Source organism: Xenopus laevis, chromosome 2L (assembly GCF_017654675.1).
Source record: "Xenopus laevis strain J_2021 chromosome 2L, Xenopus_laevis_v10.1, whole genome shotgun sequence".
Taxonomy (NCBI): Eukaryota; Metazoa; Chordata; class Amphibia; order Anura; family Pipidae; genus Xenopus; species Xenopus laevis.
The window spans coordinates 108,635,682-108,653,051 of NC_054373.1; the positions used below are offsets into that span (position 1 = coordinate 108,635,682).

Genomic DNA, 17,370 nt, shown 5'->3' on the forward strand with positions numbered 1-17,370 from the left:
AAATTCCCTGGGTTGTTGGTCTTTTTTGAGGATTTATTTTTCTTACCGTGCACCTGGGTGGTGATTGTAGATGGAGCGATGTCCATTGCAACAAACTGTGATAGTGGTCAATCGAATAAAATGGGCATATGATCCCATGGTCATTTGATAAATATACAATAAAAGAAAGGACCAGCGCCCCAATCTGTGTTCCACAGTGATTTATTTGATATTATGCAGAGTGATTTGGGTGTTTGTGGACTGTACAACTCTAGGCAGTATCCGGCAAAGAGAGCAAAGTTGAAAGAGATGAAAACTTAATTTTGCCTTCTTTTAGGTCTCTAGTAAAGCCTCACCTTGGTTATGCTGTTCAGTTCAGAAGGAAATTCATGAGCAGGAAAAGGTACAGAGATATGCAACTAAACTGGTAATGGGAATGGAACAGTTAAGACTATGAAAGTTGGGGTTTTCTTTATGCAAGGGACATAGAAGTTGTGACCGTTATCTTTTTATCAACTCAGATAGATATCTATCAGTTATCAGTTAGATATCTAACAATGTAAAGCTTCATGTCATGTCATGAGCAATTGATAAATATGCAAAGGAAGACCAGCACCACAAACTTTGTTGTACTGTGATCTATTTCATGTCAAACAAATTGTGGTCTTTTCGTCTTATATACAGTCTGTATATATATATATATATATATATATATATATATATATATATATATATATATATATATATATATATTCCTTAGATTTCTATCTCTAGGTATACTTTTATGGGGGGGGGGTCCTTTTTGCTTATGTACAAATCCATTCTAAGGTATTTTTTTAAATGTAAGAGTGTTTTCATTTTAATGGCATACAGTATGTACTTAGTTCTGAAAGTGTTATTTTGCAGACTTCCTTTTCAAACATACAGGGTTTATAGCACGTTACATTAGAATCAGCATGTGTTACGGCTTCAGTGGGGCCGAGGAAAGGCAATGTGCTAGGAGTAGAGTATATTCACTAAAGTGCAATAACCATTATTGCTAGTTTCTGGTTATTCCAGTGAATAGTTATAAGTAGGGAAATAACAGCTCTTGCATTTTAGTGAAAGTACTCTTTGTTCCATGCAGGAAGGGACAGAAAAGAGCTGTGCTTCTACCATTCAGAATCCTTTTAATTTTATCTGCACAGCACAAAATTCAGGCATGTATCTTTTCAAAGCTCTCTCTGGTCCCCAATTTAAAATGTTATACATCTACTGTATCTATCTTATGTGCAGCTTCTCATACAGGTATGGGACCTGTTATCCAGAATACTCTGTAATTTGGATCTTCATATTTTAAGTTTACTAGAAAATCATGTAAACATTAAATACACCTATTAAATAGGCTGGTTTTGCTTCCAATCAGGATTAATTATATCTTAGTTTGGATCAAGTACAAGGTACTGTTATATTATTGCAGAGAAAAAGCAAGCGATTTTTAAAAATTTGGATTATTTGGATAAAATGGACTTTCTGTAATTCAGAGCTTTCTGCATAATGGGTTTCCGGTAAACGGATCCCATTACTGTATACCTTTAGGACATTACAAGGAAACTGCACATCATAGGTTTTTCATGCTTTCTAATATGCTATGAATTCATATTGCATTTTCTCTAAATAGGGTTTTTGCATGAAGTGTTATAGCTACATTGCGCACTTAACTTTAGGCCATTACTGTACATCTACCTGTAACACCAAAAGCAAAAGAGCTTCATATACAGTACATTTAGCTATACTAAATGTGCTTTAATTTACTTCACAGAAAATATTTTTTTTCTAGGTATCCAAGCAGTCATGTTGAGTATCATACAGCTATAGAGCTCCCAAAGATAAACCCTATAGTTTACTATATTTAAGTTTATATTAAATATTTATAGTTTATTTAAATTAGTCCTTAAATACTGATAAGCAGAGGTCAAATGTCAATCGTGGTCTATATATACCAAAAGGAGGAAACAACTTTCTTATATAAGGAGATACAGTCTTCAAATGCTCATAATTACTTGTTAAAATATATATTTTCTTTACTAACATGCCCAAACTGATTAAATATTACTTGTAGGGAAAACACAGCAGGTTAGGAGTTATGTTAGATATGAGATAAGTATTTATGTAGGATACATTTTTTCTTAGTTTGGATCAAGTACAAGGCAAAAGCAAAATGAAATAATTTTTAATAATTTGAACAATTTGATTAAAATGGAGTCTATGGAAGATGGCTCCCCGTAATTCTGAGCTTTCTAGGTAAAAAGATTCTGGATAATGAATCCCATACCTGTAGTAGGTTTATAGTAGGTATATAAAGTTAGCAGTGAGGTAATCTTGCTTCCGCCTGTAGCGCTACTCAGCACTAATGTTTGAATATATATAGTGAGGTGAATTTCCATTCACTAATGGGCAGATTTATCAAGGGTCGAAGTGAAAATTTGAATTTCGAATTCAAATTTAGAGGTTTTTTTATGGCCAAAACTGTCAAATTCTACTAGGGAATAGTTAAAATTCAATTAGACTTTTTCAAAAAATTCTAATTCAATTTTCGATATTTATCATACACTGGCCTTTTAAGAACTCAAATTTGACTATTTGCCATGTAAAACCTGCGAATTGCTGATTTAACATATGGAAGATGTCCTGGGATCAGTTTGGAGTTGTTTGTAGCCTTCCTGACATTTTTTGCGCTTTAAAAAGATTTTTTTTTTTTTTTTTTTTTTTTAAAAACTCCCATGAACTCAATTCGACCATTGATAAATCTGCCCCTAATAGTATGTCTTTCCTTTCTCTAAACAGACTGTTTTTGACATTGTCAGGACTGACTAATAATCAGCTTTGTGCCCTCAGAAATCGGACTTGAGGGAACAGAGGAAATGCAAAGGTTGTACTGTGTTTTATGAGCACAAGTTATATTTATTATTCCAATCATTCTAAAATTTGACTTTATAAAGTCTTCTTTTACGCTCCCTTATTCATTTCCCCAGCTCCCACTTGCATTAAAGCAGCCATACCCGCCTCTGTGATTTTTATGATTTTGTAAGCTATCCATTTTTATAACGCAAAGCCGTTGCTGAAATACACCTGGCATTTATTTCATCATTGGGATACTGTCAGAAGCAAAGCATAAGAATCAATAAAATTCAATTCTGTTGTCAGTGGAACAGATCTGTCTTATTGTGAGACTGTCACATTTAAGGCTAGTTAATTATAGGCAGGATAATCATTAAGTTATAGTTCCAGGAAAGGCAAACCCTCAGACCAGAAGCTTGTATAAATGTCATTGACAAACAGAATGTTTAGTTTAGAAGTACCTTGCCTCCTCCCTGCAGGCTTAGCTGGTTAACTAGTATAGTGTACTGTAGGGGCTGTCCAGTCCAGTAGTGCAGGTAAGAAACTACCAGATGAAACCTAATGCAAAACTATACTGCACTGTGGCATACATCTCTGTAATCTGAATCACAATCTCCAGTCTTCTGAACTAATATTTTTTAAACAACAGTAAAGCATAGTGATTTGCTTCTCCGAATTAAAAGGCTGCATTATGACATTCACCGGCCTATGGGGTCCGTTTACTAAAGTGCGGTAAATCTGACTTTAAGTTTCCGCATGTTATTGCTGAGAATATTTTTACGCCAGAATATTCGCAGCGACTAAGTTTACTAAACAGCGATGCGCTCAGAAGTCATTGCGATCAATTGCGGTAACTACGTTTAGGAACCAGCTTACGTTAGCGGTAATTTTAGCGAGTTGTTTTATGGCGGTTATTATGGCAAATTTTTACTGTGACATTTATGGCCAGAAATGCATCTTCAAAACTTATAAACTTTATTGACTGATGATTATACCATCCAACAACATTACCAGCGTAACACCAACCAAACATGTCTGCATCATATAAATCCTTCTGCCAATAGAATCATATGAACAAGAAATCATACCAGTCAATCTCTTTGCTTCATAGAAATGCACAGTTTAATGTAGCCAATCACAATGAAACCAAAAAAGTGTAGAAGCTGACGAATCCTTGGACTGTGATGCCCGCTGCCAATAATACGCCTCTGAGCTGAAATTGCTGCAGATAGAAGCAGAAGCCAAAACATCTTGTCAGCAATAGCTACAGATCTCTCTCCTGTCAGCAAAGAATTATGGGTAAAAAAAAACATTATTATGGGATATTTCCTGCCCCTTGAGTATTTTCTGGCGAAAAAAATACTTTTACGCCACTACATAGGTGGCGGTAGAAGTTTGCGAATATTCTGGCATTAATTTTGTCTATAGCACATTTCGCTGTTTAGTCAACCAAGCGTTAATGTGTACGTAGCGTTATTTTCAGCGAATGCGATAACTGGCGAACAATTATTCTTGCGCAAGAAAATGCGAAAATTTAAATTTACCGCAGGTTAGTAAACTGGCGATAACATATTTGCCGAAAATTCTGTCTATAAATTGTGCGAATATTTTTAACGCACTTTAGTAAACGGACCCCTAAGTACAAGTTTCCACAAGATGAGAGAACTAAAGCTAAATGAAATATCAGTAAACCGGGGAAATCAAATCTTCCTGCATTTTCTGCCACCAAGGTCAGTGTTCCAATAGAGTTCACTGAATGTTACAAATGTTAAGAACATACTCAGTGGAATAAAAGCAAGTACGGTAAGTTTTCGTTGTAAAATAAATATACTGCAACTTGTCCTTACTCAAAGTGCATATTAACTTTATGATTTGTATAATGTTCCATTATCAGCGGTGTCATGCTTATGGTATAAACCAGTAAACCACAAAATGGTGCTCCTTAGGTTGTTCAATGTGGAGCAGAAGATATACAAACAATACATACTAATACAGAATACTATAATAAGAACATGGCTAGGTGTAAGTGTAGAAGGCGAAAGCAATATAAATATAAGAATGGGTATCCAAGGTAAAGAAATATAGAGGTTTATTGAAAAGGTTGCCTTTTAGGAACAAGGAATAATGTGGTTCTGCAGTTGGCCATAGCAACCAATCAAATGGTTTCTTTTATTTTCTAACTCTGATTAAAAATGCTATGCTAATCGGTTGCCAATTACCAACTATGTTAATCAATCAACCCCAAGCATCAGTGTACTGGAACTGTTACCTCCGAATATTCCCAACCAGTGAACACTTTAGATCACATCCCTAGTGCAACCTCCACATGAGTAATTACGCTCAAAAACATGGGGCACATTTACTCGTGGGCGAAAATGAGTTCAGACACTAATTTACTAAAATGCACAGTTTTGTCCTGGGCAAAATACGAATTTTAATAAATTTGCAGCGTAACATCCATTCGCCAGAGTGAAAAGAGTGTGAATCACCGATAGCGTGTATCTCCTTCGCTAGCAAAGTGATGCCTGTGCCCGTTCATAAATCGGCTAAGTCCTTGAAAGTGATAACGCTGGTGAATTAACGCTAGTGTTGGCCACTACGCCCTTGAGTAAATCTGCCCCTATGCCTTTTTTGTTCCTCGACTAAGGACTATCCAGTGCATAGAGGAACCATTAGGAAGTATGGATGTTAACTAGCTTCTATCAAGTACAAGCTAGTGTTTTATTATTACAGAGAGAACGGAAATCGTTTTTTTTTTTTTAAAAAATTTGAATTAATTGATTAAAATGGAGTCTGTGGGAGATGGCCTTCCTGTATTTGGAGCATTCTGGATAACCGATCCTATAAGTGTACATGTGTATCTGTATATCTGAATTGACAGAGGAGAAAGGAGTTCAGTTTGTAAATAAATACCTTGGCGCTGCACTGTGGCACCTTTAAAAAATGATACACGCATTATACTTCAACCAGAGGATGCAAAATCATTTTTAATTCAACAGATGGCTGAATTCTCTAGGTATCAAACACTGTACCCATTCATTGGCTCTCACTAGTCAAGAAGAGAAAATTGAGGTTGAAAAGGTGCCCTCTTAAAAATCAAGCATACGTCTCTGTTCAGAAAGACACCGCCATTGCTGGCAGGTTTTTTTTGTAAGGCACAAAATGCTGCAACTATTAAAATGTGGCATAACAGGTATTATCCTCTTTATTTGTACTATTAGAACTATGTGATGCAGTGTTGCAATACAGGTGCAACAACTTTCTTTCCAACACCTAGCCTGCTGACTTTTGACGCAGTTGTACATAGGAATCGTGTTTTCTGAGCTGACTAATCAGACACATTACCAGCACAGGGATCCCAACTTCATTAATTAGAAAACAGAACAGAGCAGCATATAGAGTTTGATGTTGCAGATACAAAGATGTGGAGACTTTTCACACACAAACAGTGTTGTGTCTGCTTACATAACAATTACACTTGCAAAGTCATATATTAGCCTTCCTGTAACTGTAAGAAAGGGCTAATTTCAGTATTACCAACACAAACACTCCCAGGTAGGAAATTAGAGCCTTGGGTCATAGACAGATGTACTTTCCTTAGCACGTGTTCTTCATTATTTAAACAGAAACTCAGAAACTACTGAAGCAAGAATGTAATATGTTTATGTATGTATTTGTTAGTGTGTGTTTGTCTGTATATATATATATATATATATATATATATATATATATATATATAAATTTGGTAGGGCCTTTTGATCCCTATTTTTAGCTTGCAATAAAGTACCTTTTCCTCTTCAAGTGGAGTGCCGTCCATTTCCTTTGGCATAGTTTATATATATATATATATATATATATATATACAAACCAAAAAAGGATCAGCACTCACAGGGCTTAAAAATAAAATAAAATGTTTTTATTAAAGAGCTATGGACTGACGTTTCGGCTCTTCCAGAGCCTTTCTCAAAGTAGCCAAACAAACAGTGAAGGAAGCTTAAATACATGTACTGGCGGGAAAACACAGCAATGACTACGTACATACATCGTCATAAACTAAGCGACTCAAACTGTTGCAGTCTTACACTCCAGAAATAGTTAAAACTTACCCATAAATACATAAAGTAATAAATTTTTACATGTATCCTAATAACTGGTAGGAATAAAAACAAACCAAAATGTAACTTTCTAATCACTAGTAGTAAGTAATATTGTATCATTCTCGTAAAGATCACTTCATGTTGCTAAACTCTGTGACCTATGTTACAAAATGTTAAAAGATTAGAAAAAAGATCTAATAAATGGCTCATGGGTATTCATCTCAAGGTCCTAGATCTCTCTATTATTGTCCCACTGCACTATGCTTATCCACATCCCCTTTGCACGTCAATACTGCCAAACTATATCTTTTCTCTACTAATATCGTTATTTTTATTATTATTATTCTTTAGCTTTATAACTCATACTCCACTATCAGATAATCAGTTTCAATGTTTAAATAGTGTTAGACCACTAAAAGCCTGCATATATATATATATATACACATATATATATATATATACACATATATATATATATATATATATATATATATATATATATCCATTGAAGTATTAAACTACAGTTGCAAGCTTCTTAGTATTTAACTGAACATGAAATTGATCTAAAAGCCTCGGGTCCTTTATGGACAACATATGAGCCTATTTCAAAACAGTTATTATAAAGTCTCTGCTAATTGAAATGCCGGGATCCACTTTAGTCATTTTGAATAACTCTGGCATCCTTGCTTCTCCGGGCAATTATAAAAGAAATATGCCTAAGGAAAGGCAAAGAATCATGTTCCCTGGAAGACTAGCTGATGCATGGGAATTCACTAATTTGTGCAAATGTATATCATGGGGAAACCTGTAAGGCAGTTTGAAGACTGGCTATAGCGACAGCCGTGAGTCCTAATGGGTATACTCCACTTTTTGTAAAACAGTGACAGTGTTGCCTGTATACAGTAATGTGTTGCTATAATGTATTTGCTTGTTATGCTGTTATAGCCAGGCATTACTGTGTATCCCTCCTTGGCTCAGTCTATTCTAGTTAGATTTTTCATTGTTGAAATGTAAATTCTGGTCTACAGGATAATCTTCAGTGGGGTACACTGTCCAATCATTAATGAGGATGCCAAAGTTAAGTTCCATACAACAAAAATAGTCTAGTGTTACAGTTAAACATAATGGACTCATGAACTGTACCCATGCTCTCCATATTTCTACAACTGTGTAATTCCCCCCCCCCTTTCGCATTTAACTCTCTGCAGTCATAAATTTCTTGCACCATTGTCATAATAAAGATTCAATTTTTTTTTATTCAAAATAATAAGTCCCCAATCTTCTTGCTTGGCTCTTGGCCTATTTTGCTTTGTAGGTAGTTGCCCAAACAAAATTGAATTATAAATCATAACATAAATAGCAAGCCCTGATTTTATGAGCCTCTGGTTATTAACTAAAAGGGACAGCAATGGAACTGCAGGCCTGTAGGGCAAGATTCCTTTGGGCTTTCTTATTTCTACATGTCATTATCACTTATGGTCACATCTCACAGCTGCCACTGTTGCTTTCAGGCATGTAACCACAGAGAAAGCAGACCCTGATATCTTAAGTTTGGGGCATAAGATGTCCTACAAATATTTTGTTGTGGGATTCACTAATGTCTGGTGACACCACTGAGTACTGTTGTACTGCTGGTAGAGGCTGAGACTGCTGGAGGGAATGATGTTAGAGAATAGATAGATGATAGATAGATAGATAGATAGATAGATAGATAGATAGATAGATAGATAGATAGTAAATAGATAGATAGTAAATTGATAGATATATAGGTAGTAAACAAATAAATATGCAAAATATAAAATACCTTGGCTTGTTTATATGACATATGTACAGTATGTAAATAAGGGGTTGAAAAAGGCACAGTGAGTTAAAGTGAGTTGCTTAGGACACTAACCCTGCCTTTTTTCATTCCTTTTTTATTGTCCAGTCTGCATTCATGCAATAAATGTTTTTTTCAAATATACAACATGCTGCTCTGCCCATTGTCAGAGACTAGGGGAAGCTTAGCAAGTTCATAACAATAATATGGTGGTGAGATGTGATCCAGAATGAATCCTCTTATGTTTGTCCCTCATTAAATCTTTGAGTATAAACTCTTTAAATACAACAGATGGTTATTTGCTGCATTAACATAGCTCATTAATTCCAGCTACTCCCTAGCTACCAGTAGGGAGTGGAACTGCGTTCAAGTCAGCCTGATTCATCCTGGCACTTGCTTTTGAACATCTAAGCCGAAGATGACCAAACACAACAAGAGGACTGAGAGTTTAATCCTTTCTCTAACCATCACCTCCTAATGTGCATCTTATTTGGTCATCAGCGTAAAAATGTAGATTTATTCTATCAGCCTCTGGTCTCTCCACTTCTCTTTTATTTCTTTGGCTCGTTATACATTAAGCTGGTTTTTTTTTTTTTTGCCAAGGGTTAAATATAAACTCAGATATACTGTAGATTGTTGTAACAGAAATGAAACAGCACATCTACATTCTGGCTAGGCAAAATCATCAAACGGTGACATTAATATTATCTGTTATTTACAGTATATAGTGCCAACACATTTCCATAGTGCTTTACAGAGATTCAGTCCCTGCCCCAGCAGAGCTAACAATCTAAGGTCCCTATCACATTTGCACACACACTATGGTCATTTTAGTGAGATGCCAACTAACCTGCATCAATGATTTTGGAATGTGGGAGGTAACTCAGACATAGGGAAACAATACCCAAGCTAAAATTGAACTTAGTATCCCATCACTGCAAAGATGATGCAGCAGACAGCATTTGTCTGAATCCTGTATGCTCTTAATTAATTATCATAATTGCCACCATGCAGGATTTAGACAAAGTAGTGTAATACAGGTTTGAGATCCATTATCCAGAAAGCTCTGATTTATGGGAATACCATTTTCCATCGTCTCTTTCAAAAAATATAAATCAAATATTTCCTTTTTCCCTGTAATAAGAAGACAGTAGCTTGTAACCAATCCCTACATTAAAAACAGTAACTAATAATTATATTGGAGATAACAATATAATTATACAACATATAATTGATCCTTAATTGTATTGGCTTTAGTTAATGTTTTAAAGGGGACCTGCCACCCAAAAAAATGATTCCAAATCCTAATTTATCATGTTAGTCAAGCAAAATGAACTTTAATTACACTTTACAACAGTTATGAGAGCAGTGACATCTAGTAAGTGCTGAATGGAAAGTGAATGTGATTCCGATGTTCACCGTCACCCTTTTGGGGCCCCGGGCTTTCTGCTGCGGAACCAACAGGGAGTGCGTGAAATGGTAAAAGTCCGAAAAAATCGAGGTACCGGCAAGGATTAGGCAAAAACGTATTTGAAGATCAGGCAAAAGGGTCAAGGCAGCGGCAGGAATCAAAGGCAATAGTCAGGCAGGAGTAAATAACCAGGAATTCAAACACAAAATAAACACTTCGACAGGAACTGTAAACAGAAGCCAACTTGGGCACTTTCAAAATGGAGACTTGGCTTTTTAAAAGAGATTTGGTGCCAAAAATCCACGGCAATTGGTGACGTCATGACGCTCGGTGTCAAAACATGAGCGTCCTGATGCTCAGCGTCAATGACTCTGGCGTTCATTCAAAGCTCGTGACGTCAGCACCAGGCGTCTGTGCCCCTTCAGACAAGCAGAGACGCACCAGGGTGCAAGAACACCGGAGGATCTCCGGCTCGTCTTACAATGAGTTTACAACAGTTATGAATGCTTAAATAAAAAAAAAAGAATTTGTATTTCATGTTTAATTTGAAAAATACTTTTATTATACAGCTTTTTATGTCTGGATGACAGGTCCACTTTAAATGATTTTAGTAGATTTAAGATGTGGAGATGCAAATCACAGAATAACCCCTTATAGAAAACTAAAGGATACTGGAATGCAGCTTCAATATTTCGGCTCTAGCACTTATTCCTTAATGTTGAGTGCATTACTTTGTGAAAGTGAACACTCAATGCTTGCTTGTACATGAATTATACTGCATGTACCTCTCTTTGCTCTGCATTGCAGAGATAGAAAGTCTGCAGCTCATCAGCAATTGACAACACCTACCTCCAGCATCTGTGGTTGAAGTTCTTTGGTGGTGTAGTTCAGCAGCATCTGACAATGACTAGCTGGATATTGCTGTACTGTATGTAGCATATTTCTGTAATACTAATCCTTTTGTATTACAAGGTCAATGAGAATGCCTTTATTAACTTAGATATGTTTTTTTCTCTCCTTTAACAGCACTTTTACCCTATTTAAATGCAAGTATGTCTTCCTTCATTGACTTTACAATAGTTTTAGTGGTGGTAGTTGGTCTGTGTAGTTCTTTCTGCTAGACTAGAATACATACAATTAGAAGATTCTCGTTTTTTGTTTCTACTGTTGTCTATTGTTAGTTTGGTTCCTCTCTTTCCATGTGTAGTTTGCATGCAGACTATGGATATAATACCTGAAATCTCTATACCATTCATGATACACACATACCTGACCTGAATTGTATGGGCCAGAGTATTTACTAATAGGTGTCATTCTACGTAGCTATTGCATGGATTATTATAAATTAAAAGGGAAAAAATATGTTTATCAATAGGTTATTATACTTCTATTGGGCAACCAGCCAGTGTTTTTCTAGTTCAAGATTTCTAATTCCTGTACTTTTTGCAGTATTTGGGGTGCCTGGCCAAACCACATCCAATTACTTGAAGTCAAGTAAAATTGTTCTTAGATGATATTAATTTTATTCAGCTTTGAGCCAAATCTGTTGTAGAAGCTTCAGTGTTTGGCAGAATTCATATTATGGATTTGGTGCATTTTCCATAAATTCAAAGAAATAGCAACTGTAGTATTAAATAAATACATGATCATTTGTAGCTTAAAGGGGTTGTTCAGCTTTAAATTTATTTACTTTTTATTCAGCTATTTCAGCAATCCAGTTGTTAGGGTTCAAATTACCCTAGCAACTATGCATTATGAATAAGAGACTGGAATATGAATAGGAGAGGCCTAAATAGAAACATGAGTAATAAGAAGTAACAATACATGTGTAGCCTTACAGAGCTTTTATTTTTAGATGAGGTCAGTGACTACCATTTAAAAGCTGGGAACAGTCAGAAGATAAAAGCAAATCATTCAAAAGCTATTAAAAAGAAAAGACGAAGGCCAGTTGAAATTAGCCATTTTATAGCAAGCTAAAAGTTATCGTAAGGTGAACTACACTTATTACTAATTATGGATGCCTCAGTGTGGGATAAAAATACGGCAGATTCCCTCTAATTCATATATGTACCCATGCCTTCATACACCAAATATTACGAAAGGAATAGATGTAATACACAACAATAAGCACTATTTAGAAAACAAAAGTTTATTTTCCCTTTTATTTCCTCTTTTATATTCACAATTACAAGAGAACTGTATGTAACACTGTTGGTGGAACAAAAAGAAAAGAAACCTTGTTGTGCATCTGTGAATCAAAGGGCTTGAAATGTATATTTCTACCAATGAGGATATTAATCTTTACCGCATCAAAGACAAACAAATGAACGGCGCAGAGCTGCTTTCTGATCCTGAATTGTAATTCAAACATATTGCTCTAAGTGTCATCTATGGGAGCAATCCAACACAACCCAGCAACCAGTCTCGGAAATGTCATAGAGCCTTAGTGAAAAAACAGTTGTGTGTTTAGCTCAAGGGGATCTTATAGTATCTAATTCAATGGAAATGCAGTTGTTATTCTCTCACCCATAATATAGGTTGATCACGCCTCACTGTGTAAATTTCAGACAGTTTCCAGAATTTTTAATCCAAACCAAGGCTATTCATTGTTTCTTGAATTATCTCTTTGTGCTGGTGCCGTTTCTCTAAAAAATATGTATGGCACTGTTCAGTACAATTTTGGGTTTTGTTTTCTTTTTCTTTTTTTTTTTTCTAAATTCTTTTCCTGCAACAAAGAAACAGAATGAGAAATGAAGCCAGCCTCTGCTTATTTTCCAGCAGTTCCATTCACCTAGATTAGTGTTCAAGGAATGACATTCTCTGCAGCTGCTTCCATTTATTCAGGATGTGGAACGACTCCAGTTTCTAGCTACTGTTTGCCTTATTTATACATTTTTGTTTCACTCATCCAAATTAATGTCCTTCACCTGGAAACAGTCAAATGTAAAACAGTTTGTTACATACTTCCTCCTATATTAACTTCCCTTGACAAAATAATTGTCATTTTGTATTTCTGTATATCTCCCTGCCCCTCCCTCCCTCCCTCTCTCTCTCTATATATATATTATTTACATAATTAAATCAACATTCCTTAATTCTACTTCTCGTTTTTTTCTGATCAAGCTCTAAAAGGGGAGCACTTGAATTTTTAGAGGAAAAGGTGTATTAGGGCTAGGTCTAAATTTAACTGCACTTACCTGTAAAACTGACAGAATAATGGAATCCTAAATCCAGACAGAGCAGAGATTTAGGTTGTCAACTTAGTGATTTCCCAGATTTTTTTTATAATTCACTGGAATGTATGTACAGCCATTTTTACCCTCAAAATGCTGTGATAGGTTAAAAAAATGCAAGCGCCTGGGAATAAGAGCTGAGAACCATTCTATAGTATTTTTGCTTCTCTTTCTGGACAGGTTTTCCTGCAGCAGCAGCCTATGGACCAGTAGCAGCAGCAGCTGTGGCAGCAGCTAGAGGATCAGGTAGGAGGGGTTGGGAAGCAATTGGGTGACATATCCACTATATGTAGGGAAACTTTGTGGCAGGTATGGAAAAAGGTAGATACTGCTTCTGTGGAGTATCCTCTGAGTAGTATTTTTTAATGCTCTTGGAAAATCTCCAATCTGTTAAGATTTAACTTGAGCACAGTGAAAATCTCCAGAATACCAAATAACCTTTGTTTTATCATTAGACCAATAGCATCATTAGTGCTCACTGTGCTGGCGAGCAACTCTGTCAGCTTACCTTGTAAAATCTCCCCCGTGTAATGAAGACATCAATACATATTTCACTTTTGAAACTTTGCCGATGCTTTAATAGCTTTTCCGGTAATCAAGACAAACGGGTCTCCTCTTCTTTCCTTTGTATTGTTCATTCCTGTGTCAGTTCTCAGTCCTTTAATAAATGCAATTATTGTGTTTACACGTTAGCTGTGCTCCTAACCAACTTTGCTTGTCTGACTTTTAAAACCTCAATGTAGGTAAGACCTTTCATCATAGCTGCTTCAATTGTCCCCTTGATAATAAGCCCTTTAAGTCAATCTATAGCTGCCCTACGACTCTGCCATTTCTTGCTGACCAGATTTACTAATCACCTTGTCAGGAGATTGTTTTAAATATTTAGGAGTTTTTGTTTTGTTTTTAGAACAAAATATAAATGGCAGAAGAACAGATTAGTATGCTGCTGCCATAGTCTGTTGAAATCAATTCCTTGAGAAGACTTTAGTCTTAATAACCTCACCAGTAAAGTTTTGTGCTCATCAGGAACTTTTAATTAGGGATGCACCTAATCCAGGATTTGCTTGGGAATTTGGCTCTGTTTCAAGGATTTGGATTAAGCAGAGTCTTAATTGTTTAAGAACCGAACCCTTAGGGGCAGATTTATCAAGGGTCGAATTTCGAAGTGGGAAAAAACTTCGAAATTCGACCATCGAATTGGATTACTTCGAATGTCGAAGTCAAAGTTTTTTGTTATTGAATTTGGCCGTTTTCGGTCGATCGAAAATCGTTCGATCATACGATGAAATTCTTCGACTTCTAAAGACTTAGCCAAATGTTGGCTATGGGTTCTAGGAGGTCCCCATAGGCTAGCATAGCAATTCGGCAGGTTTAAGATGGCGAAGTGTCGAAGTCAAACTTTTTTAAAGAGTCAGTACTTCGATTTTCGAAGTCAAACTTTTTTACTTTGAATCAAAGTCGAATTTAGGCCTATTTGATGGTCGAAGTACCCAAAAATTAGTTCGAAATTCGAACTTTTTAAATTCGGAAATTCACTTCGACCCTTAGTAAATCTGCCCCTTAAAGTCATGTGACTTTACAACTCTGGACAATTAAGCGTGGCAATTGTTTGTTTACAGCTTACAAATTCTCAAAATATTTATCAAAATAAAAATCTTCTGTAGAAGGTTCAGTATACGGCCAAAATGTAAAAATTCTGGATTCAGTGGATCCTTACTTTAATGTAGTCGGCAGGCTTGAGAACAATGTTAAGAATATGCTATTGCATAAGCACTTCCGTGCTCTTATTGGATAAGAAGACAGAAGAGAAATATTTTACAAGAAATCCGTTCCATGCAAACTGGCACTGCTTGCAGGCTACAAAGGATTCCAGTTTAGGTCACCTTTGGAATGTGGGGGTTTATGCACAAATAAGCATTATTTTAACAAAGGTGTGAACTGGTTTGCATCTATTCTTTTTGCTTTTTGCATTATAAGGTTAAACGTAGGAGACCCCCAATTGCACCAGTTTGTGCATACTCCGCTTAATATCTGCATACTTCTGTGTTGTGGGTTATTTACTTACCTTCATGGAGCCACATTCAACTAAACAGTTGCCAGTTGAATATATCTGCCGAACTTCCACTCAGCCGGGTCTAAGAAGAATGTGCACCTCCTGCCCAGTTAACCATTGTATTCTCTGCATTGTCATTTAGTGATCTTGTGAAATTGCTGTTGCAACATTTTTTTCTTATTATTTTCTTGTTTTATTTCTCTCTCCTTGAAATGACAACATTTTTTTCCATATTTGGCGCCAGCCCTTGGGGTTTGGCAGGTACAAAGAGCAGCAGGGTGTTTCAATGCACATCAAAAGAGTCATTAATCCAGTTTCACTCCAGTCTTCCTGTTACTTCACAACAGTCATTATCACAAACATAAAAAAGGAAAGCTATTATATTTCTATTTCCTGAACATCCTAACAAACTAGCCTTTTTCCAAAATATCCACCCCTCTGTATAATGAGGTGCCTTTTTCCAAAGTCTAGATGTAGCATATGCTTCCAAATCTTGCTTTACCTTCTGACTCCCTTGTGCCGCACTTTGTACTTGCTGGCCTGTGTATCTAAATAATACTGAGCCTACTAAGCTTGATAGTGAGTGTGAGCAGTTACGTTTTGTTGTTTTTTTTTTCTTCTTGCTTGGTTGAGGCTGCTGTTAGAATGAGTGTTTCTGAGGCAGTGTGTCCAGCCTCTCTTACACTCGGACCTGCACACCTCCTCTCAGACATTCTTCTGAGCACTTTCAGCAGGAAGGTTTGTGCACACTATTCATTAACCCTCTCTCCATGTCCAGCTTCCTGTTAGTACCAGCCGGTTGCATGTTTTGCTTGTGCAAACAAAACAGCTCTATAAATGGTGTATATTGACTCTTTGGGCAACATACTTTTAATTTTTTTTATGTTCATCCACTGTTTTTTTTCCCTCTGTGTCGAATTGGTCTCCCTTATTGATATCAGTAGTTAAAAAAAAAACTGAATAGTAGAAGTAGAAAAACTGTAGATGTAGGAAATACATTGCTTAGTTGGTGTTCCAAGCAACGAAGCCTTGATATAATGTTGTTACAAAGAAGTATTGAACCACAGAGTGTTGGTTCGACCCATGAAGTACATTTGTCAGCGATTTAGCAGGACAAATGAAGTATAATTGCAGCGTATTCATCAACTTGCCAATAACTCCGATTTTAGCACTCTGTGCAATGACTAAAACATGACCGCTGGTAACATTTCAGTGCTGGTGCGGCTCATTTTTCAAAGCCAGATCATGCTGTAGTTTGGTTTATATTTCTTTACTAACCTTGTTATCCGTTAGCATAGTTAACCCAACAAGCTAATAGTACATTAGTAACATTGACATTAGCACTTTTTTTCTCTTGGCTGGTGTTTTTCTGTTTTTTTTTAAAATTCCCTATCAAATGATAAAATGGTCGATTGCTTGTATGTGGTTCTTTCCTTGGCTACATGTTTTAGCATATTCCAATAAATTACCAAAAATAGCTGCATTTTATAATTTGTATGGATATCAATGTAACCACAGTTGGTGTCCACAGTTTGAACTGGTTTTTTTTGACTGTCACTTCCAGAATCTCAAATTTTAAGGAACACATGCCCAATGGGATCTTTCCATGAGCAAAGTAATCAAGAGATGTTTTTTTGCTGAAGAAGGATTTTTAGGGCCAATTTACTGATTTGTAATTAAACCAGCCATAAGGGAATACTTCAATTTCATGTTTTCATCTCAGTGGAGAAGCAAACTGGATTTCATATACATTGTAAAATGATGTTTTCAAGGCAAAGGTATCTGATCATTGTTTTGCCATATCTTGTTTGCTGTATCTTGTTTTTCGTCCCAAAGTAGAAATTCTCATACATTTTTCTTTGCTAAGAAATGTTATATCCTTAAAAACAAATGTGTAT

General features: G+C 36.0%; 1 protein-coding gene across 4 annotated transcripts in view; it reads left to right on the forward strand.

The window, feature by feature from the left end:
• Positions 1-17,370, forward strand: part of LOC108708366 (RNA-binding protein Musashi homolog 2) — a 448,133-nt gene that overhangs the window by 393,681 nt on the left and 37,082 nt on the right. For 2 of the 4 annotated variants that reach the window (XM_018246988.2, XM_018246989.2), the window contains exon 11: positions 13,600-13,665. The exons of the other annotated variants lie outside the window; for them this stretch is intronic. In XM_018246988.2, coding sequence (XP_018102477.1) covers positions 13,600-13,665 — 66 coding nt within the window. The remainder of the gene's footprint in view (positions 1-13,599; positions 13,666-17,370) is intronic. 4 annotated transcript variants of the gene reach the window in all.